The 25,677-nt window shown below is 32.5% G+C and overlaps 1 protein-coding gene and 1 pseudogene across 1 annotated transcript; both read left to right on the top strand.

Annotated features, from left to right (window-relative positions):
- The first annotated feature begins 9,568 nt into the window (after positions 1-9,568).
- On the top strand, positions 9,569-16,810 carry LOC126850968 (UDP-glucosyltransferase 2-like; annotated as a pseudogene).
- Positions 16,811-19,722: 2,912 nt separating this feature from the next.
- Positions 19,723-25,462, top strand: LOC126850969 (mitochondrial sodium/calcium exchanger protein-like). The gene is made up of 9 exons (XM_050594460.1): positions 19,723-19,779; positions 19,851-20,068; positions 21,134-21,471; positions 22,564-22,644; positions 23,048-23,170; positions 23,597-23,923; positions 24,385-24,503; positions 24,649-24,802; positions 25,101-25,462. The coding sequence occupies exons 1-9, from the start codon at positions 19,723-19,725 to the stop codon at positions 25,460-25,462; spliced, it is 1,779 nt and encodes a 592-aa protein (XP_050450417.1).
- The last annotated feature ends 215 nt before the right edge of the window (positions 25,463-25,677 follow it).

A 25,677-nucleotide genomic window follows, 5' to 3' on the forward strand; every position in this document is an offset into this window, starting at 1 on the left:
TTTCTCTGTGACAATCCCTAAACTGTCTGCACGTCCCATTGATTAAACCAAATGTCGACTAGCTCCCCTTTTAGCTATCTACCGCCGTTTCACGTGTCTAACGTTTTCTCCAGCACACCTAACGAGGTCGCAAATGGAAACTCGCAAAGATCGTACAGATTACCGGGAAAGTTCTCGGCGTCTACAAGTTCATTAATAAAAAGTGCGGCTCGCGCAAACGGAGATTGTTGACAAAACGATGAGCGCTCTAGCCGTAATTTTTGCCCGATGAATTTAACTGCGAAATTAAGACTGTTGTGATTGTCAAAAGGCACCGACAAAACTAATTATTATTATAGAGCTGAACGGAAGAAGAGGAGATACATGACATAATTTTACATTTTGTTTTTCATCTTGTTTATCTAGTTTTGATAGGAATTATCGAATAATATAGTTAATTGTGTAAAAGTTAATTAAAAAATTATTTAAATAAAAAAAACTATATAAAGTCAAATCTTACTTTTGATTTGTGACCCACATATAATTTCAAAAAATATTAATAATAACGCCAACAAAAGATCATTACTTTCGATTAATTGTAAATATATATGTAAGTATAAATTATAAGACGAATAATAATATATTTTCTTTAAAAAAAAAAAATATTTTATTTATTATAAGAAAATTTGCCTTCCCTTTTCCAAAGAAGACATACTTTAAATAAATAATTATTATAATTAACGATTACGTGATATTAAAGTTTGTACAATGTGCTACGTGTGGAAAGACCTAACAATCCCCAAAGCGTCTGTACGTCCTGTAGATTAAAGTAAATGTTGACAGGCTTCCCTTTACTTCACTACGTTCGTTTCGTGCGTCTAACGTTTCCAGACAATCAACTAGTTCGCAAACGAAAATTTTATTTGCTAAGGAAAGAAATCGTGATCTAGCTGATCGTTATGAAAAGCTGCTTGGTTTAAGATATCGTTCAAAAGAAGAAACATTTTTTTACACATAGCCAACACAGAAAGACTTTCGAAATTATCACTTTTTTATATATTCAACCGTCGAATAATTTAGGTGTTATATAATCCTTCGTGATTTATGATCGTTTTATACGGCCAATAATATAACTTAGTGGGGTCGAAACTGAGCGTTGCTACGTAAAAACTTAGACTTTCGCGACCTTCATAAAAATCGAGAGAAAAGTTCTTTTTTACGAGATCGCGGGAATGTCTTTGCGTAAAGTAAGTACATGTATAGAGAACAAAAAGGAGATAAAGTTTTAAACCTATTGGATAGGAAAATCTCAGAAAATTTATAAGCAAAGGTAAGAATATTTTATAAAGAAGCTTGAATATACAAAGCGGAATGCAGAAAAATTCAATTTTTTTCTCCATTTTTCTCCATTATCATAAGCTTAATTGCCGATTGACTGCATGTTTGCAACCCAATGATTATTAATTTAATACTAATGTAATCATCACAAAATTTCCATATAATTGAGAATTATTAGCGAATTTTGTTATTGCCACATTGGGAAAACGACACATGTGCTAAAATTTTCCTGATTACGTAAAACGCGCGAAGCAACATATTAAATCAATTTTTCGTTTTTTGCGATGCAACGTTGAGCTTGGTGCGTGTTTTTTTTTTTTTTTCTCTCTCGTTTGTGCTGAGCGTCACAGACCATATCGAGTGCGGCAATAGCGACAATTTACTGGTAGAAACTAAATTGCGTCGCTGCCCCGATGAGATAAATCTCCGTACCAACATGTCGAATGGCTGATAAAAGCAGTTGGGTACAGGAAACGCGCGGTATCGCGTATTGTTTTGCGATCGGCCGTTTAGCTCGATTGTTTTATCGGGATGAGCATGATGTCCTGCGAGATCTTCAACCATAAATGCTTTGATGTTGAATGGACATTTTTCAAGAAAATGCATAATTTCTAATGTTCAAAATATTGATTGTATGTGGTAAAAACAGCCAATATTAAACTATAATTAAACTATATTAAACTACAATATATTTGCTATATTTTTTATCAGATAAATTAAAAAAAAAATCATTTTTGACTCTTTCATATATTAGCTGGTTTTTAACTTTTGTTTATAATGTCTCATTCTTTATTACAAAGAAATATAAGTGTTTATATCTTATAAATGCAAACATTGTCGATTTAAAAATTACTCAATATAGGACATATAGCTGTATGCTTAAATTGATGGAGAAATTAATTAATATAATTTAAAAAAAATTAAAAATGTTTTCTATTTTCTCTGTGTCTTCATCGTAAGAAGAATTGATTAAATTTTATTGTCAGCCGAAAAGACTTCTCGCGTCTAACGCGTTTACCGTCATGCATCACGCCGATGCGAACTAATTTTAAGGATGGCAGACTGCAGGTTTGCCGGCGCGAGAAGGGATACAAATGGAAACAAAAAGGGCAAGATAAACTCCAAGAAGAAAGAAAGTTTTCGTAGAGAGGCACCCTCTTTCTTCGAAACAATACTAATTGAATTCAATTGTGGAACGGTTGAAGGGGATGTGAAACGTATTTCTAAATGGTGAACATTGTGAAGGCAACGTTCCCTCTGGAGTAGAGTGACTTGTGGAAAGTCAACTGAGATTATAATGGACGAAAAGCTGTCGGCTGGTATTGCCCTGAGTTGAAATTTCTCCTTCTTAGGACACATACACAGAGCCGACATAACTACATCAGAGTCAATGCGAGATTTCTAATTATAGCTCAAACAGCAGCATCTAGATTTACCTCAAAGCCAACGTTAATTAATTAATATTTTACTAAATTTTTGTATTTTCTAGAATTTCAGAACATAAAATGTATAAGAGCGCAAAGTTTGCCTTGTTGATCTACAGGAATTAAAGCTTTATAATTTTTATGAATTAAACTCGCGCGTTGTGATATATATATATATATATATATATATATATATATATATCATGTATAACAATATAGAAAACTCTACATTAATCGTTATCAACTTAAGTAGAACCAAATTCGTAGAGATTATTCAACAAAATTTGTCTCATTATTATTCTGGAATAGAGGAATCACATGGAATATAAATAATATGCATTGAAATGTTGCGTTTAAAAAAAAAGAGAAATAGGAAGATGTAAGTATAATATTTTATATTCAGACTGTCTTATTTCTGTGAAATATTAACGCATGGATTTTGCTCTAAACATATAGTATACGCTTTAAACAATTACTGGGAGACTTTGCTATCCACTTGCGCAATATTAAAACCGCAGACGTCGCGTTTTCCGCTGACGCAGTTCAAAAATTTCATTCCGCCATAGCAATAAATTCACGAATTTTCATTTCGAAAATAGACTATCGTGCGATTCGACGCAATGATACATTAAAATTTTATATTTTGCTGTAAGAATTGCAGATTTGTATTAATGTCATTACATGTTAATAAAATTTTACATAATTGTAGCGATTTGATTGTTTATCCATATAAATTCAACTTGTATTTCTCCGTGATTTTATTGATCGCCTGCAAATTCCTTCGCATAGAAACCTTCCGTTAGGATAATCTTGTAAAAGCTGTAAGGTCTTCGATAGGTTTTCCTTTGCGAGCGTCTTACTACTTTCGATCGTATTTCAAACTCGAAGGCGGATAACCCCTCTCTTTTCGGAAAGCATACTTTTTTCGCCCCTTTTGAGTCCCACTTCGTAAGAAGATTCACGTCCCTTTGGGACGAGAGATCGGCTATTAATTCTCGTTTAGCCGAGTGAAATATCTTTCTCGGTTAGGGAGTCATTGACAGATGCGAATATCGATATTTTGCCGCTGGTTTCGAGTCGATAGCTACTACTATCGTTTAAAAGTTATCTCAAGTTCACACACGTGAGCGGAATATGAATATTCAGTCCATAATTCTGCGCGCGTAAAATCTGCATTTTTATTTCCCAGTTTGAAAAAAGAATAGTGTTACCCAACAGTTATGTCTTTTAAGATTCTTGAATTTCTCTCTTATTTTAAATTGATACTTTTTAATTTGATAATAAATATCTGGATTACACAAATGAAACAAATGCTCTTGAAAAAGTAAAAGCAAAAGCATTTGCCCTAAAATAAAATTATAATTTTATATTCAAGAAAAAATTTGATATACAGCTTAAATCGATTCTATTTATCCAATAATTGAGATAAATTATAATAGAGAGAGACAATAATTATTTATTTATATATAAAATTGATTATCAAAATTAATTTTATATTATTTAACTGCAATTTAAATTATATTTGAATAAAAATAATCAAATATCTATTTTGCATATATTAATTATTATTATATAAATAAATTTATATGTAAGAAGACTTTGCTTTGTGTGTTATAAGTATTATAGAATTTTATAAAGGGATAAAAATCTTTCCGTTAAAATTCTCATTTCATTCATTTCCAGGTATACATTAATATCGTACAAAAGATTTCCTGAGAAAAGCAGGAAACATATTATGTGTATATTTCACATATATTTGCAATACATGTATACAGTATATACCAGGCAAACCCTCTTTCCGGCAAGTTATTAAAGAGAGATTGCTTTTACCGTCGCTTGTAAGGAGAACGGGTGCTGTTCTGGAAGGAACCCGAATTCAGCAATTAATTCCCGCTTAGTTCAGCGAAATATCTTCATCAGCCAGCAAGTTTTTGGTTGGTGCCAGACTGAAGTGCGATTAACCCTTATTTAATAACGGTGCTTCGGGTATCATTAACGGAAAATCCTAAAGAGTTCGATTAAAAAGATCTTTTTTAAAGGGTACATATTTTTTATAATTTATAAAAAAAAAAATAAATAAAATAAAAATATATACATCTTGCATACGAAATGTTTTACAAAAGAATATTTTTATGCGATAATAGAAAATTATATTATCTTGACCGTATAGGACGATTCAAACAAGCAAGCTTACCTCAACACGTTCCGCCTGTAATCATCGATATTCCGATAGAATCGCACGGTTAGGACTGCATCATTAAGGTTTTAGCAAGGGTTGCTTAGCTAGGGTTATCTAGAATGAGCACACGTGGAATTACGGGGAAACGGCGCCGACCGAAAATTCACCCTCGCTCGGCTAGCCTCGGATTTCTCTTTTCGATTTCTCGCTAACAACTCACCCCGCTCTTCTTTTCAGCGGCACGGACTTCCACCCTCGTTCGACGAGTTATCTCGGGGTACCCTTTATCCCCGGCCTTTTGCCTCGTCCAGCGAATCAAAGGGACGCCCCTCCCCGCCCGACTCGAACGCTTGTCCGGCCAATTTCATTATGTACATCCTGCCGACGACAGGACACCTATGTCCGAAAAAAAAAATGGTTGAATCCGCGGGGCATTCGAGCGACCGAAGAATGCGAGCGAGAATGATCGCCACTAATAATTGTGATCTCTCCTATGGTGATGGTTACATCTTTTATTACAGTTTTTAGGTTTTTGTATGGCAGATAACGTCGAGACTGCCTGAAATGTCAAGCAGCTCAATGTTGATTTATGAATTAGTTCAACAAATTTTATCAATCTTTAATTTTTAATATTTAATAACATAATAAAGAAAAGAGAGGGAGAGCTAAAGTGAAATCTCGTAATAGCGTATCTCGAAATAGCGCGAAAAATCTCTTCAATACACACGGAAATAGCGTGAATATTAACAGTTCGATCAAGCAAGGAAATGTTACAAGTATCTATCTTTCGATGGTGCGCTGGAAAATAACGTGGACGAAACCTACGCTACGAATCTCACTGTTTAGGAGTAAAGTGGAGGCAATCTCGTTATTGCGTTTAGAGCCCCACAGCGCGCTATTAAGATATTCTACATATAATGCCTTTTTCTATATCAGAATAAACGTTATAAGTTGAATTTGCTTTGCATAATAAAAGTTATAGCAATGTATTATTTTTTTCAAATAAAAAAGACGTTTAGATTTTTATATCGTTCTATATTGTTAAAAATAAAATAAAGTAAAGAAATATTATTTTTTTAATATTTTCGTCAATAATTTAATAATATATGTTTAATATTCTAGCCAATATGTTCCTTGTTAATGTGTAAAACACATGGCTGTTTTCCTTTGTACAACATCGTCAGCAATCTATTTTTCAAAAGTCCGAAATTTATATGCCAACGTTATACGTGCTAGCCGTATAATTAAGGGAACATCCATCGCTACCCTTCTCGTGCACAGATTCACCCTCGTTTACCACGTTACCGCGAGGCCTTCGCTCGGCAATTCGCTCGTTGCCTTCTCTCAAATCAAAGGAACGTCTCTCGTTGCACAGTATATCATGGTCAATTTCATTACACGCGCAATGTCTGTCGTTGGATAGACACCTTTGAATTTACCATTAGTGCCTAACAAATTGCAGACTGCGATTTGCAATGCGTTCTTATTCAATTTTTTGTTACGAGGCAAGTGTTAAAGTCTATTGCAGCAATTTGTTCCTTCAGAAAAAGAGTCAATAGATAATTTTTAATATACAATATGAATTAAGAAAAAATCTTAAAATTTTACGCAAATGTGAATAATAAAGTTTCTCATGACTTAAACTTTAGAAATAAAAAATTATCAAGTGAGAAAGTTAAAAGTATTAATTATTAAAAGTATATAAGTACGAACAGAAATTTAATCTTTGTTTAATTTTAAATAAATTTTGCTTTAAAAGAGACCTTAAAATTTAAGTTTAATTACAAAGATATTTATCTTACAATTGAAATAAAAATAAAATTTTTTCTTCAATTTTAGTTTAGTGTTATATTCATTAATTGTATAATTTTTTATATTTTTATTAATTTTAAAGAAAATTCCTTTTTTTTATAAAGAAATAATTTTCCGCATCTGCAACTTTTTTTGTATCAAGTCCCTTTCTTCGTGCCTATAAGTAAATATTCTAACATCAAAAATCTAACAAAATTCTAACATCTCCTTTATGTATATATATATATATATATATATATATATATATATATATATATATACATATACATATACATATACATATATACACAAAATAAATAGCACGCGTATTACGCGCATTTATAATATTTCAGTTAATTAAAAAGCGTGTAATTGTAAAATGCGCACAGGATGGCAAACATATAATTAATGGAAAAGATTTAGAGAAAAAAAATACGCGTAATATTATTTTAATCTATTAATTATCTTTCAATTTTAATCTCAAATTTTACAAACAATATCCTATAAAAAAACTAGCGTTGTATTAAATCGTTGCGTTAATTAAAAATAAATGATGCGAAAGCCACGTGCATCCGCACAATGAGGCTATGATTTTTGAAACTTTTTAAATTACTCCTTGGCTCGTTAACTTTAATCATTCTAGCCTCGCGGCGCGTAATTTTAGACTTTTGTTCACTGCATTTCGATGCGCTGTAGCGTTGGCACGCAAAAGCGTATAAGGGGAAAAGTCGAGAATAAATCCGACCATGCGTATTCCGTAGTTTCTGGTACCAACGAGAGATGCGGCTTGCCCGCGATCTTTTCCAATTAGACGACCGCGATGGTTGGAAAGTAACGAGCTACTTTTCGCGCAACATTTTCTTTCAAGGAATTAAACAGCAAACTAATGACTCCTATTTGAGTTTCTGCGTGAAATATACACTGCCACTACCGCAATAAAAATTCGTCGCGTGCAGGGAAAAAGTTTGAGATTGTTTAAATCGCTTTATCATTTTTTTTTTCAATTTTGTTGAATTAAATAAAATTTTTAATTACATACAAATTATTGCTTATACACAAATAAACGGATCGTAAGATGTCAAATTCAATTGTGTCATCATAAGGATTGAATTTTTTCGGGGTGTGTATATTATTCTGCATAAAAATCAACAAACCAAATTAATAAGAATATTTTGTTAATTATTACCACAATGCGTTTGTAATTTAAATGAGCGGAAATTAATAATTTTTGTTGTAATATTTCAACATGATGCAATGTTTCATTACTGAATGTTATTAACGAAAGCTTGCAATACAGATGGGGGCAGCTAGTTAAATTCTGCATATCGCCATTATTCTGTTAATTATAACACTGCACAGCGACTAATTACTGCGTTAATTATAGAAGTAATATATTTTCAAAGATATTGTAAATTGTAAAATAGGTCATTCAGCATAATATTAATCGCCTATTTCCAATATTTTCGACTTCTTTATTATGAAACAAAGCCACCTTTCAAAGAGCATTATGCGTGTCGCTCTCTTTCGCGAATGTTCTAAATATTTTTTCTTATCATTTTCTCGATTCAAACTTTAGTGTGCAAATTTTTTTTGTTTTAAATTCTTATAGGACAGAATATAATAGCTAATGAATAATAAAATCAAATGATCGATCGATTCATCGTAGACTAACATCTCTCTTTCTTCTGTAAAAACTCATTATATTTATCTCGCATTATCGTGTATAAAAGCGAAATTACGAGTGTGCATTTCTTTCTTCGAGACACATTTAATCACTCTTGGTGTCCGACGTTTACCTTTATGCGAATACCTCACGCTGAAAACTACGGTCTGGCAACTTTCGCACGTACATACGTACACAACATGAGACTCGCACAAAGGTGACGAGGTACGAGTAAAGTACTTGTATTTTTAGACGTCCCGTAGAAGAGTACTCGTCGTAGAGTAAAAGTGGGGTCGCCTTTTGTCCGTCGCCGGTAATGAGCGACGCGCGATACTTGGGGTGAGACGACCAAGCTGGTTGGGTTGGTTGCTCGCGGAAATGGACAGATTGGACACTTCTGGACGCCCGTTGTCGCCGTATATGTAGGAGAGAAAAACGAGCTCGCCTTTCCCTCGAATTTCCTTCTATGGTATACTATCCACCAGTGACGACGTGTAACGAGCGACGGACGAAACCTCTTAACGAGGCTTGCGCATGACTACCGTTTCATCGTAAACAGTCGTGGATATTCTATGGTCTCGGGGGCCAGTTTCCGTTTGCGGTCCTAATTTGCTACGGAAGATCGATTACGCGTTCCTTCATTTAGCGTGCAAGGTTTTTTGAAACATGCATTATATTTTGACTGAAAAAAAATTTTGCAAAACGCATTGCGTTGTAGATCTGTAACTAATATATAAAATAATTTTACGTGTAGATTAAAATTTTTAGCGTGGTAAAGAAATCTGTATAGCATAATGTGTGAAAAACATATTTAAGAAGTTGATTTTAATTCTTTTTTATTTTTTGCCGTAAATATTTAATTTCTTCTAATAAGAGTATTATTTATAAATTGATTTGTTTTTATACTGCATTATTGCAAATTCAATTCGAAAATCTAGAGTCTCTCCTTTCTCCAAAAAAATCACGGATCTTGATTCTTTTACTTAATACGATACTTTTCAGGATACGTATGACATTATAGTATCGCATGTTATATCTTGAGACGGATGTTTCTGAGAAGTTGAAGCTTAGCGCATAAATAATTTATTGACTTTAAACGAGTGCGCGTCGGGTGTTATTTGTCGGGCAGTGTTTCATCAGTGTTTAGCAGAAAGTCAACGATGCTCTCGGTAAAGTCGGGACGAAGTTCAACTGATGGAGAGTCACGCGATGCTCGTTCTTGCAAGCGAAGACAAAGCCATAGTAGAAGAAGAAGAAGAAGAAGAAGAAGTGGTCGGGGGATCTGAGTAGGGAAAAGACAAGAGTGAAGGCTTTCTTATCTGAATTTCAAGTACCACGTCGTGAGAGGAACATTCGCGTCTTCTCAGAGATTTGTGGTACAGCCTGTAAAACTTTTGTGACGCCATCGAGATTAATTAATGCACCAAACTTAAGCGCGTTGTTATCTTTAGACAATATATGTCATGTATAAAATAAAGATGTGACGATATAATAGTGATGAGAATGATACCTCATAAATATATCGATATATTTTTTAATAGATACATGTATCAGATGATTGCATTAAATTGTCTAATAATATCTTAATTATACATATAATATATATGGATTTATTTGCACATTCAAATATAATACATCGGTACTACATAATATCATATTTTACAATATTGTTGAAATAAAGTAAATATATTTACATATTAAAAACATATGTATCCACATATTTAATGTCTTTAGATTTTTTTTTTAAATGTCTACTGAATAATCGAATCTGTCTAATCACTATTTACAGTATTTAATAATATTTGTCTTATTTTTGCCAATAATTCGCGCTTATTTAACTGACGATACACGTTTTTGTAAGACGATCAACTATTCACATCGTACGTTGGAACGACTATATAGTCTCTTATCTCAATTTCTAGCAGACTACAGAATGTAAGAAGTACGTCTGCTGGTGGGGTGGTGGTAAGCCAGTTGTAGGAAACTTTCACGATATCGTCGTGAGCTAATTAATGCGCGATGTAAGAGGGAGCAATTACCGAGTTGGCCCCATTTAATTTAGGAGGCAGAATAATTTCGAGGCTCGCTTAAGGTGGAAGTGGGTCGCGGAATAGGACATTAGCATACGATCGTGTATGCGACATTGCGTCGCTTTTTTATCTCGCTCCTGAAGAGAAGTCACGTCTTGCTTTTCTCAGTTTTCCCGTCGGTATTTCCGCACGATTGCCGCCCACAAATGCTTTTCTTCGTTATAAATGTTACTGCTGTATAATGTAATTTACTATTGACGTCACTTAGAACGGATTTATGGAAAAGCTTTGCTTTGATAATAATATTGCTCTAATGGTCGCTTCGCGTTTTAGTTTTATTGCCATCGTCGGATTCGTGTTTAGGTGCATATATTGTTAAAGTGCAATTAAGCTTTAGCAAAATTAGGCTGATGAATTAATTAATACGACAGTCAAATATGACGCTGTAATATGTTTATATGACATACACCTGTTTTCTTTCTATAATCAACTTTAATACTAATTTCATTTCAAAACCAAATATATAGTTCATCCTTTTTAAATTTTTATATAAATTTTACAATTTTTTTAATACAAATTTGAGTTTTATAATTAAAGTCGGAAAAGATTATTCGCGGAAATAGATTTCAATCAATTTCTTTTCAGTATAATCGTTTATAAAAAAATTTGATATTTTTGTTATTAAAAACAGGAATCAATTCTTAAAAATAAGGTAATTAATAATTTTTTTTTTTTTAAATTAGAAAATGCTCATTATAACAAGCCCGCATTTCCGAAATCCTCCGTATTTTGATGAGATCTTACTTTCATTTCTGCTTGAGCATGGATCTTTGGAAAATCCGAAAAACGAGCGGTTTAGTAATCTTCCGCGTAGAAACTCGGATGAACATGTAGGATTTTCGAACATGGAACTATAACCTGCGGTTAGAATAGGTTTCGGTAGCACTGCAGAGGGAAATAAAGAGAGAGAGAGAGAGAGAGAATATATGAACACGCTGGAAGCAAATAAAGACGAGTATCCAGGCTAGATGCACCTGTACTGATACTACAAGAAGCGCAAGTTATATCATTTCGCAAAATTGAACGCGCTAGTGCGGCTTTACTTAAGCTCGTCTCTGGTTGCAATAACGAATTTAACGCGCGCTTGTATTGTACAAGTACGATTATCTATCTTGCGATCCGGTCGAATGATCAACTCTGTATTTCATTAAATAATTCCTGTCTTTTGATCCATTGCCAAGAAAAACGAAAAAAATATAAATAGATTCCTATACCTATAATAGATTATGTAACTATATATTTCTCTCTCTTTTTTATTTATAAAATATTTTTTTATAATTAGAGATACATTTTTCTTTAAAAATAAAATATTAAATAAACTATGTTTAGTTAAAATTTAGTAATTAAAGAAGTTAAATGTATAACTGTGGATGCACATATCGATAAATTTGCAGGCAAAATAAAAAAACTTTTGCATTACTTTAAATATGTATGCTATATATCTTAAATATACTTTTACATTGTTTTATATATTTTGTCGCAAAACTCCAATTGGAAAGAAATTTCCGTTGAGATTGTTTTTATCGTTTTTTTTATGCACTTCAATTTATAAAATTATGCATTGATGGACTTTGTGGTATTTCTGATATTTTTTAATATTCCACATTGTGATGCACGGAAATAATAGAGTGCCATTACAATGCGAAAAATTGCATGTAAATTAAATTCAGTAAAATACCATTCGACTTTTTGTGCTGTAATCGCGATTACTCTCTACTCGGAATTGACTCGTTCATAATTCACAAAATATATAGGTTTTGTGCACACATATACATTAATATATTAGATATATCGGAGATAAGCGGATTAAGTTAAACCAAAAAATAGAAATGTAAAAAAGATATTATGTTCTATCTAGTTATATTCGCTATTGATTTTCAAAGTTTTTCAAATCTTTCTATTAAATATTTAAAAAACTTTCATTTGTTATATTATTGTTGCAAGAATACTAAATTAGTTTTCACATTAATGCGGTGAATATGTTTTCCATCTCTAGATTAATTCGTAATTTTATATGTGTAAAGCGATTTTTAAACCTTCTACGGAAATTCTTTGATTTTCTTTTTCTGCAATATCTCTATATATTCTTTCAGCAGCTTTAGAAAATCCCCATACACAATCCACACGCTGAAGAAGATTCCGAGAATGAAATAACGCCAGCGATATATCCACGATTTTAAATCAGCGAGTATTTCGCGAGAAAACTCTGGAAAATGTTAATAAATTATAGTAGGATTATTATGAGCACAATCATATTAGATAAAACTTTTTTATTTTTAGGATATTAGATATTTTTTTAAATATTCTTCCCGGTATTAATATAAATAAAAATGTATGATATAAAGACGTTTCGTATGGTTTTAATTAAAAGAGAGAAAGTATTATAGAAATATATAAAAAATAACAAGAGACTATCTTTCTTCTTTCGATGAAAGTGATATTTTTAAACTTGATAAAAGGAATTTCAAATTGTAAAATCACATTGAATATATTATCTAAATTAAAATGCAGAATACTTTTATTGCGTTGAGTTTTACTAGATAGCGAGTAAAATTTCATAAAATTAGCAAAAATATTCGCTTTGTATGCGCAAACAAACGTGAATATCTCCGCAATATTCCACTAATATTTCATCCGCGACACACAGCGTTTTCAATCTTGCGCGGTTTGAAATGTATGCGTACTCGGAGACGTGTGTATTTGTGTTCGTTGTTTGTCATTTCGAAAAATGTTCTGGGTAATTCGGTAAATGGAGAAGTTGCAATGCTAGTAAGTGGATAGATGCGAACGATATACGTGCAATCTCGAATCGGCACATTTTCCAAACGGATTAAGAGCGAGAGTACGTCTGAGATTTCCTCGAAGCAAACGAACGGTATAAACGCTGAAATCTTTTCTTTCTCGATTCGCTTTTCATTTCCTTCGCTCCAACCCTTCCCTCAGTACATTCTCGTTCCCTAATGCATTTCTTAATAAATGAATCTCACTTTAATCTCGCGCTAGAAAGTACCCGAAGCTCGAAACTCGCGTTCCCAATTTCGTTCACAGAACGAGACAATTGATCAGTATTGCGTCCTGAGAAATAATTCGATCTACAAAGTGCGCAGAAATTCATTTTCAAATATGTACTAGTTTCCGTCGAATATTTGTTGGCCATATTTCTATACATAATTTTTGATTTTCTACTTTTTATTTTTTATATTTAAGTTTAAGTACAAAGTTCTCTAAGTATTATTCGTTATCATTAACTTTAGAGCAGATAAAAATCGTCTGTGGTTTTATATTTTTTTATGTATGTAAATATTTAAGAAATCTGGCTATTTATTTAATATCTTAATTATATGAATGTGCTAGAAATAATTAAAATTATTACAATAGAATACAATCTGAATATTTTTTTCTAGTGTAGAAAACAATTATTAATATTTTCAACTTATTTTTAAAAAGATTGCCTCATGTTTTTTTCCACCCATTTAATTCGATGTTATAGAAATTTTTTTTGATAAACAATTCAAAAAGATTAATGATCCAAAGTTGATCGTTCTTGACACACGATAAAGATTACGGCGACGTCGTTAGTCGTGATCGCTTGTTTGCTCGGTACGGTCGATAAAGTCTAGGGTAGCGGTGATATTTCCCTCCCAAGCGAAGAGCCACTACAACGTGTATGAGCCCTTACTGAAGAGGCTCTCCGCGAGAGATCACGAGACCGTCGCGGTGACGCACTTCCCTCGCAAGGATTCCCTTGGCCGACGTGGACATTTCGTTCACTTTGGTCAGCACTCGATCGCTCACTCAGCTTCCGGGATTTCACGATTTTCAGGCAGAATATTAGATACCTGACCTAGAATATCGGTGTGAAAATTTGCTGGATCCCATGCTGGATCATGCGAAAGTGAAGAGGATCATTGACACGAGAAAGCGACGTTTCGATTTATTCGTATGAGACTTTTGTTCAGCAAAATGCTTTCTGAATATCACTTCTATCTCTTTAAATATATCTGGGTTGGCATTATAAGCAGCGTCGCGCCATCGTGGTCGAACGAGGTCCTTAGGAATCCTGAGAATTCGAGCTACATCCCTAACTGGTTCAGCCCTTATACCAGGCGAATGAGTTTTCTTGAAAGATCGATTAATACGACGGCAGTTCTACCGATCACCAAGAAGCTGGCTTATAGGTAGAGAAGCAGATGCGCGGAATTTATCCCAAAATTGCTGTTAGAAATTCCGCCTATCAACGATGCTATTTTTAGTTTTCGTGAGTTTGGTATGCGCCGCATAAATTCTCGAAATTTCATTTAATATTGATAATAAAATTAATAATAATATCGCAGATAAATGAGTTATTGAAATATTTTTACACAAAGCTTTTAGTTCTCTTATGTACAGTCATATAGAGCAAATCTAGATTTTCATTTTTGATATAAATTAATTATACTGTTTTCTAAATATATATATATAATAAAAACATAAATGATAGCCGTAATGATTATTGCTACAAAAATATGCGTTAAATAAATTTACATTAATTTACGTTATATGACCAATCATATTAAATGGTTAGATATGAGTTGAAAAATTTATCGCAAATATAGAATGTTGCTTTCTGATAAACTGTTACAAAATTACGAGGTCAAAAAAATATTGAGAGCATGATTTGCATGACTCCGATATCCTTCGATTCAGAATATCGTTGATCTTGACGAACGACCGTGAACGCGGCGCATCTTCTGGCGCGAGAATTTAAGGAAATCGGAGATATTCATATTCCGATATCGAGCCCGAAGCCACCGTCTCGTAGATCTTGAGGATTATCTGGATTCTCACGGCGGGAACAGCGTTATTTACTTTAGTCTGGGATCACAAATAGACCCGTCCACTATAGCGAGGCAGGTGTTTGCTGCCCTTTACCGGGCATTCGAGCAAGTACCGCAGCAAATACTGTGGAAATGCGCCAAAGGGAGAGAGAATGACCCCGGCTGCTGGAAAACGTTAAGTGCATCGAATGGGCGCCGCAGCTCTCTGTATTGTGTATGTACTGCTTTTTTGTTTCTGGGCAGGATTAAATGTCGAAAGAAGCTTATCCGCGCGAAGGTCACGGAAAGAACACTCTTCCGTAGGTATACAGAGAGCAAGAGAAGTTCTTGATAATGGAGTGGATGTCGATTCAACATGCCGGAAACGATTAAAAAAGTTTTCGCAAGCGCTTTGATTTCTTCTTTTTTATTGCATATGTGTATATCGTGTAAAAACGGAGTAAAAAATGAAAAATTTTAATAATTAAAATATTAATCCTCAATTGCTTCAATAGAATCGCAAATCTGACATGTACTAATATCTTAAAAAATATCTGTTTTCTTATTTATTATAAAAATTAGAAAAAAAATTCTTTAACACAGCGTCATTAATTTATCAAAGTACTTATAAATGTTGCTACAACAATTGACAGTTATTAGAATAAAGGCACAAACACATCATTATATTTCAATAATTATATAAAAAGTTAAATTTAATTAAAATAATTAGAAATATTTGCTGTCGAAAATTAATAATTCTCGACAGTCATCACTGTTTTAATTTAAGCAGAGGCTTTTTTTATGATATATTTTTTTGTAATATATATTAATATTTTTCAAACATTTTCAATTCTTCTACTAATCCCTCACCGATTACGCCATTGTGGTACTTGTGGTAGCGACGAATCTACACAATATTGCCTGCACGCAGAGGGAATAATGCATATTGCCGTACTGTCGAGCAAATAATTTATTTATTGCGATATCATTATCCAACGATCATATAAAACCCAATTGAAGTTTGCATTATCGTTAAATAATCCGTAAGTCAATTTGTACGTATGTATATTGAACAGCTTTTAATGCTTATTACAAATTTACTGTTTGGTTTCAAAGCACGATATTTATTCAAAATATGTAAGGTCGGACAGGAAAATATCAGTCAAATCAAAGATAAGATAAAGGAAAAATAGGCTTGAAATTGCTCGAAAAAAAATATATTAACTATAAGAATTAATTCAAAATAAGATTTCAAAAAAAGATGCAAAAGAGAATTAAAAATTTATAATTATTTCCTATTTATAAAATTTAATAATTTAACCTCCTGTTTGTGACTTCTTTGTAATATAATGTATGTACCGTGAACAAAGGTAATAAGCACCCTCTTATCATATAAAATGCCAGAACACAAATGCCCGCGACGCTTCATCACTCACAGAGGACTGCTCTGGACGCAGGAAGCGATTTACTGTGGGGTGCTGATCTCAGAAATGTCTCTTCTCGCCGATCAGTACTCGAGCATGGCCTACTTTGGGTGGAGAAAGGGCTGAGGACTGCAGTTCGATATCCGACGGTTTTCATACAGAAGATTATCGAGCAGTTTCAAAACAAAATATTATCGAACAAGAGTTTTCATTCCAAAGAATCAAGACTTTTATACTATTTATGCAGAATATTTAAATGCTGCACTTAAAAGTTTTTAAAAATTGTTATAAGACTTTTTATAATTCTTTATATTACTCGATATTTTCTGTATGTATCAACTAATATTAAATTAAAATATTAAAGATTTCAATTAATCGATAAAAGAAAAAATATATTATATCGATACCGTAAGCACGCTGTCAGAAACATCTGTTTCGATAAGTAGGCAAAACCGATCAAGCATCTGTTGGAACAAGTTATTCGACGCCTGCCGATAATTGCCGAACGAACGACCGTGATTTCAGATTAATTGAATTTTTCTCGCGTTATTCGAAATTCTAATATAGTTTAATATAGTTCGATACGATAAACACAGAGAGGCACGATTTTTCACACGCAATTTTAAAGTGGAAAAAAATGTCTCTTTTTAAAGCAAAATTATTGCGAATAACTTATGTGTTTTAATTCTTTCAATAGAATATCCCATAATTTTTATCCCATATACATATACGAGGCTCGAAGCGAAATAGTGCAATTGATAAAAATATCAGAACGATTTATTTATTTTTAATTCGCGGATATTATTAAGGAAATGTGCTATTATATTTTAAATAAATATATGCTTAGTACAAAAATTAAATTAGTTTTCACGGTAAAACTCATTTTTTTGGTACAAAAATAAACTCTCATGAAAGATTATAGATTTATAGAAAAATTCCGTCATCTTTTCGAAACAGTCAACTCAATTGAAATAAATTGCGTCGTTCTTTTAACATTTATAACGACTTTTTGCTTTTACTTTGATATAAATTATTTTTGAAAACACACGGCAGAAACGACTCGGGCATAACCGAGTGTGTACACTCGTACATACTTGGTTTCAACAACACAATGCGCTGTTACATTAATTGTAAGGGTCGTCTTATACTACGGAAAGAAGCTTTTGCATATTCCAGCCTTATATCACTCACGCGCTTTATTATAAATGTGTGTAGGCGGCACAGAGAGAACCAAAACAGGAAACCGGAAAAGCCAAGCGAGCACGCTTGGCTCTCGTAGGGAGAATAAAAGCGCAGTATAAATTGGGGTAAAGCCGTTGGCTCCTTTGTGCTCCTGTGAATGCAATTCAATAAAGTGTTTAGAGCGAAAAGCAGCACAAAAGAAGTCTGGCGATAAATGACAATTTGCTGAAGTTGGCAATTACGGTGAAGTACGCCTCTGTTGAAAGGTGGTCTTAATGGAACATTGTTAAAAAGTACGCAACAATAGCAGATAGACTGATAGACGTCAGAGCGCGGATTCCATCATGATTTTTCTTCAAAATAATTTACGCAGTCAAGTATTCATTAAAAAGAACTCTGAGATTTTATACTAAAATAACAAGTCTCTTGTAAATCTAATTTATTATAGTTCTTATCACACTATTCGAGTCTTGTCCAACCCAGCTGATTTATCGTTTTTACCAACTCGTTGCGTATATCTGATAAGAAAGATTTATATAGCTAAGGTTTCTCGTTAATGCTAAAACATACTAGTTATCTAATAAAAATCTGATTTTCAACACTATTTTTAACTTAAATAGCAACTTAAATTTTATTTAATTTCTTAATTTATTTTTAAAATTAATAATATTCACAATAGACCAAGAAATTTTATAATTATTTTAATATATTTTTATAAGCTCACTTAATGTCAATTTTGCAGAGCTGAAAGTTTTGTATGGATATTCAATAAAATATTGGAAAACTCAAAATTTTAATTTATTTTGATGAGAGAGTATTGTACGAATATTCTATTTAATATTTTAAATGTCGAAAGAAGCAATGTAATATAATAACAATGGATTATATAATAACAACATTTTTATGAATTCAATTAGCGAGCATTTTGAGAGAAATAATTTTTGCGATGTTTCGCAAACATTCAACACTATCTTTTGCGGAATATTCACTATCTTTACGGAATATTCTTTCATAAAATTGATAACTGTGAAAGTTCTGGGTTGGTATAATAATGGATTTAACGAATTGGCATCGCCGGCTTGCGACACATCATTGAATTTTCATTATCGTAAGCTGACAATAATATCGAATAAGTGTCGATATAATATCGCATGTTGAACGACAGCGTAACCGTTTGCTGCGAGAAGTTTCCTTCCGTGTGCCTGTTACCTGACAGCTTTTTTTTTTCATTACCTCGTCACGGACAGAAATAGGACGGAATGGGAAAAGAAATGCTTCGCGTCTAATGAGCCTCTAGTTGCCATCAGACTAGTGCGAATAAGTGTCATCAAGCAGCGACATTCTTGAGTGCACACTCCCGTAGTCAAGAGATGTCTATGACCGTATCATTTTTTTTTTTTTTTTTCACGAAGAGAAATGTGCTGCATCGTCAACATTTTTATCTGAATATAGCTGAAAATTGCATACAATCTAATTTATATGTATAAATTATGTTTATGAAGCATTTTCTTTTTATTATATTTAATATATCGTTCTTCGTCGTGAATGAAAAGCTAATATATTGTAAACTGCATAAAATATTCAGTATAATATTTGGCATTGATCAATATATATGCAGAATGTCCCACTTTCTACGTGTATGTCATTGTGAAGAATTCCCTTTATGGATGTATCGTATTGAATTTATGTTTCAAACTGCGTGCATAGTGTAGGCTACGTATGTGACAGCATTCTGTCTGTATCGCTTGAAGTTTCGCTTTTGCTTGAATAGGCAACGATCGAGCGGATCCGTGAAAGGCAAATACACAAAATATAGGTTACACATCGCTTCGTTGCGCTTTTATGCTTTTTCGAACATGAGGTCGCAAATATCCAGCTCCTTTTTAAGACACGGGCATCTGCCTATACGGGAGGTAAATTGTTATCGACGTCTCTCTTCCAGTTTGCGCATCTCGTCGAGTTCTTCGTCAAATCTTTTTTTCAGGATGATTGCTCGTACGTTTGGCAAGTTTCCGCCGAGGAACGTTGCGAATGGGTATGGAACACTGAAGACTGCTATTCAAACTCTGTGATTCAGTACACAATATTGTTGTTTTGCTTCTTCAAATCCGAAAACTTATACCTGTTTGTTGGTGGCTTGGCCCTAATACTCTTATGGCTGCTCTATTTATTCTTGATCTTGGGAACCACGGCAGATAATTTGTAAGTTGATTCATTCTAATATATATATATATATATATATAGAAAATAATTATATATTATCTTTAATTTCTGATTGAAACTATAATTATATATCGGCATGTAAACTTTTATTTAATTTATAAATTTATTTATATTATTTATATTTATATTATTATATATTTATATATTTATTTAATTTATTATTTATTTTATAAATTTTGTTAAATTTCTGAATCAAATATTATATATTTTAACACAATTTTTTTTTATAAAAACTAAAGGCAAATAAATTCTATATGTGTAAATGCAGATTATGAGAACACAATGTAAATACAGACAATAAAATTGCATCTTTTCTTGGTACCAAAATTGGAAACTTTGGCCAAGTTCAATTCCGATGAAAACGAACATTGCCGTCTACAGAATATATGTAAATGATTACGTAACTACAACACAAATTTTGACTTTTGGCAAGAAGCCAAGCCAATAATCGAAAGATTCATGTTTTCTCGTATTTCAACAGTCTACATTCTACTTTTTTTTTCAAAATGATAAACGAAAGGTTCCCTTACTCTTTCAAGTTATACAAATATCAGAGGAAAATGGCAGATTGCCATGCACTCAATAATGGGATCTCGAAATCCCCAAAGCCGAGATTTTTTAGTGATATTTTTTATATATAATAACTGCTATTGCCGCGAAAGTATTGTTGTTTTATTCTAATATTTTTTAAAAATAAGTCATAAATATGTTTCTAGAAAACATTCTTATAATAATATATTGTGCCCCAACTATCAAATATAAATCAAGACGCATTTAATAATATATAAGAAACATGTTATAAATTTATAATGCAATTTACTAAACTTTTATCTAATATTTTTTTTATGAGAAAATATATATTTATATTATAAGAAAAATATATTACATAATTAAAAATTAAAAAAAAAATTTAATTTAAACTAATTTGCTAAAGAAATTAAATTCGAGAATCTTCAATACCATTATTTATATTTATATTGCAATTAAAAAAACTTTTCTACAAATTCTTAAATATATAGATGCTGTAAATAAATCATTGCGATATTTTTATTTCAGTTTTTGTCCAGCACTGGCGGTAATGGCCAGTGTAATGCGTCTATCGGATAACATAGCTGGGGTGACGATATTGGCATTTGGAAACGGCGCGCCTGACATCTTCACGTCCCTCGTGTCGAGAGGCGAGGGAGAGATAATAATGTTCACCGAATTAATCGGAGCGGGTGTCTTCGTGACCTCGATGATTGCCGGTTCCGTAGCGATAATTAAGCCCTTTAAAGTTTCACTCAAATCTCTCATGAGAGATGCCTGTTTTTATATCGCATCCGTGTGCTGGATAAACTATATAGTGTGGGATGAAATGGTTCACTTCTGGGAAGCCGTAAGTACGTCTATTATTTTTATTCAAATTCGATAGAATAATATTAATCGACTTTTTCCTATCCCTCGCTATATGTTCTTTGTAAACATTAATCAATTTACTTCACCCGTGAATATGATAAAAAATGCAACTTATTTCTTTTCTTTTTATCATATCCTATTTTTACAATCACTGGCTTGTAACAAAAATGTAAGATTATAAAAACACACACAAGTACCGCAATTATGAAAAAATTTTTTATTCTCAAATACTAATGATGATGCTTTAGAATATTCAAGAATAAATATATATAATGTCATTATTATTTATTATATATTTATGGCAAATCTCAGACGCATCATAATGAAAGAGGAAGTTTAACTGTGGTGAAGCCATAAGTGGTTTCATTCTGGAATAACGATAATTCTTCGAAATTTAATTAAGCTACGCCGCAGTCTCTCTCTCTCTCTCTCCACAACCTGCCGCCTGGGCTTGCAATCTGACTGTCGATGAATTTTTGCGGGATTCCGCGGCAAGGAATCCGTTTCACTGGGAAAGCAGGGATTATTGTTGCAACGGATAAAGTCCAGGGAAATAATTTTCCACTCGTACAAAGCGCCATTGGCGCAGGTTATTGTTGCGCCACGTATATAAAGCAGTCGAATATCTTGATTCATCTTTTCCATATCGCAAAACGTGATATTATTGTAAACAGACAGAAATTCAATTTTATTCATCTAGATGCTTCGTAATTCTCCCGAGCAAAATCGATTTTAATATAGCTATATGTATATAAATAAAAGCAAATTTCAAGAAGCAGACAACTCATATTTAATATATGCGCATTTACTTATTACTTGCTTCGTTAAGAGCCCTTAAAAGAATTCTGTTCTCGGCAGTAAATCTTTTTCATCCGGAAAGAATTAAAGAATTAAAATCTTTAATTAAACCTTTTTTTTTTAATTAAGACGAAAACGCACAGTGTTATCTAAGTCTTTTTGCATATCATGCATGTAAGCCATTTATTCCAGCTCTAATGGTGCATATAAGAAAATAATCTCATAAGAAAGATAACACACATTGATATTTTTTAATGTTTAATAAATTTTAATTGCAGGTTTTATTCTGGTCTATGTACTATTCATCGTGGTGATCATAATAATGCAGATATATGATACCAAAGAGGAAAAACTGAAAAGTAAAATATATTAGATTTCTCGACTTATATCAACGAATCATTCGCGAAGTTTTAATATCTTATTTAAGAATCTCGGGTAATAAACTAGAACTTTTATAACTTTGAAAAAATAAATAAAATTATACTCATCACTGCAGAAGTTTCTGACTCTTACTAGAGAAATATATTCTTAAAATACCTCTGTGTATCCCCAGAAATTTTATGATGCGCATTAAAAAACTATTTCTATTTCACAATAAGAAATCACTTGACAACACTTGTATTCGCTGTAAAAATGTATAAAAGAGACGATTATATAGCTCCTGTTTTCTCTTTCTTTCTTTTCTTCTTTATCGCCTATAGAAAATTTTCTCCATACTAAGTATCGATCCCTTTTCCCGAGAACATTCTTATGTACTTTCAGCCAGGATCCCAAGTATACCCGATCCAGACGTCCTGCATACTTACTTGGCGAACATAGACACAAGCCCCACCATTCCCAAGATTCCCGCTAGAAGGCGAGCTTTTGGCTTACGTGCCAAACTAGGTATCGAGCGTCGCTTTTACGACTCATCGCACATATCCATGTCTTTAGTTCTTTTGAATTTTTCAATAGTTCAAATCTTTTGCAGAACCATGCGTTCTTTCTTATGTCAAATTTATCGATCTCTATTCTCGCACATTTTCTAAAATTATTATTTCGTTAAAAATAAATCGTGAAATGATTTGTCACAACCATGTGTTAATACATTTTTATTATAAATATTTGCGTATTTATCTAACAGCTTTCACATGTTAAATTTTTTACAATATAGATATGCGAGAATAAGAAAAATAAATTTAGAAAATCTCAATTTTCTATTTTAAAAAAGCAAAGATTTTTAAATATTACAGACTTAATTCCCGTTTTAAAATTTTCAAATATGATTAAATTTGCTGTTTCTATATACGTATATATGTTTGTTTAAATCAGATATTGCCGTCGCAACGGAAATAGAGAGATCAAAAATACGAGGCGATCTGGTCAAGTGGAGCCCGGAAATTAGCGACTATGTTTCCGCCCGACCAGTAGGTCTTTTCAGAGAATTTTTTTACGATATCAATCCGATCAGCAGAGAAGATTGGAAGAACTCGAGTGGATTGTTTAAGATCATTTTGATTATACGTTCACCTGTCATGTTCCTCTTGCAACTCTTTATACCGGTTGTAGATCATACTGCTGAGAAAAGAGGCTGGTCAAAGTTATTGAATTGTTTTCAGTTGTGTGTAACACCTACGGTAACTCTATTTCTATTAAACGGTACGTTTCATCTTTGATCTTTATAATATTATAACAATTATATATAAATCGCATATACGCTAATAAAAAAAAAGAATAATCTGATATTTAATAATACAATTAAACTTTTGAAAAACATTTTAACTTAAAAGAGAGAGAGAGAGAGAAATGTGATATTTTCTAAAAACCTTTTTCGTAAATAAAAAAATAAAGAAATTATATATAATCAAAATTTATATTATTTATTATATAAAGACAAAGATATTAAAAATGTTGCTCATATATTGATTTCTAGTATATCTTTCTTGTGAATAATTTCCAACGATATTATAAAAGCGTTTTTTAGAACGCGTTTCATTCCAATATGATAGATGCGAAATCCAGACGGATAGTCAATAACGCATAATCGTCGTATCGACAATCAATGCATAACACAATCTGTACCACTCAACTTTAATTTTATTTTAACTGTTTCATTGCAGTTTGGCAGATGACTTTTGGCAATGTGCCAATAGTGCCGTTATTTCTCGTTGTCGGCACCGTAATTGGTACAATTGTGTTTCTAACGACTCACGTGGACCATGTACCAAAATACCATAATGTGAGTATTTTTTCTTTCTTTTTTACGCAAGAAAATAATCGAAGCTTTAACAAATGCTCACGACATCAAAAAATGCAAAAAAAAAAAAAAAAGAGATCAATTTTATTTTTTAATATCGATGATAAAGTACGTAACATAATTCCAGATATTTGCATTTTTGGGATTTTTCTGTGCCATGATAATTGTTTATTTGGTGGCAACGGAAGTCATAGCGGTACTCCAGTGCATAGGATACGCATGCAGCATATCTGACGCCATGCTGGGTATCACTTTTCTTGCATGGGGGAACAGTATCGGGGGTGAGTCGTCATGTTGGAAAATATTTTTTATTGCCAAATATTTGCAAAGTTAGAGCAAACCAAAACCATATACAATAAAAAAAGAAAAAGAAAACTTGTACATTTTCAGATTAAATTTTTGTACACGATAACAAACTGTACAATATCAAACAGATTAATAGTGATGTTATATATTTTCCAGACTCGAAATTATAACTTTTCTTCAAAATTTAATGTCCAGTTTAATTTGTATCTCTCATATAATAATTCTGTATATTTATATAAAAATCCATGCAAGATAATTGGAAATTTTGTCTAGATCTGGTATCGAATGTCGCTATTGCCAGACGGGGATTTCCTCGTATGGGATATGCAGCTTGCTTTGGCGGGCCGATGTTTAACACTCTGCTGGGACTAGGGCTGACTTATGGCATTATCACCGCTACCGATCCTGAACTACAGACGAAGATCAGGATCGGCGATATGGCACCCGGTTGCCTAGCTTTCCTCCTCTGTTCACTAGTGGCTTCTATAATTTATCTGAACATTACGGGAGCTATCGCACGTCGTTCTTATGGCGGTCTCTTATATTCCCTCTACTTTGCTTTTATTCTCATACAATTTTTAAGCGAGTTGCACGTTATACATCCGCTTGGCACTGATCACAGACCCGATTTGTAATAATAATATCTAATATATTCGGTATTTAATACTGCTTTTTAATTTATATTATTATGTACATATAAGTGCAAATTAATGAGAAATAAAAAACTATTTACAATTAATTATGAATCGTCTTCTATCTTTGATACAACATTGAGCGCTGCAAGATAAAGTATCTTTAAATAAGTAGAAAATATAGAAGAAGCTTTTTTTCATGAATTATGTTAAATGAG

The sequence above is a fragment of the Cataglyphis hispanica genome, chromosome 7, assembly GCF_021464435.1.
Source record: "Cataglyphis hispanica isolate Lineage 1 chromosome 7, ULB_Chis1_1.0, whole genome shotgun sequence".
NCBI lineage: Eukaryota > Metazoa > Arthropoda > Insecta > Hymenoptera > Formicidae > Cataglyphis > Cataglyphis hispanica.

Bases quoted from the DNA above. Each gene is read 5' to 3' on its own strand.
- LOC126850969 (XM_050594460.1), top strand. From the start codon at position 19,723: ATGAGGTCGCAAATATCCAGCTCCTTTTTAAGACACGGGCATCTGCCT. The intron at 20,069-21,133 runs GTAAGTTGATTC...ATCATTGCGATA, and splicing joins GGAACCACGGCAGATAATTT to TTTTTATTTCAGTTTTTGTC. The intron at 24,803-25,100 runs GTGAGTCGTCAT...AATTTTGTCTAG, and splicing joins ATGGGGGAACAGTATCGGGG to ATCTGGTATCGAATGTCGCT.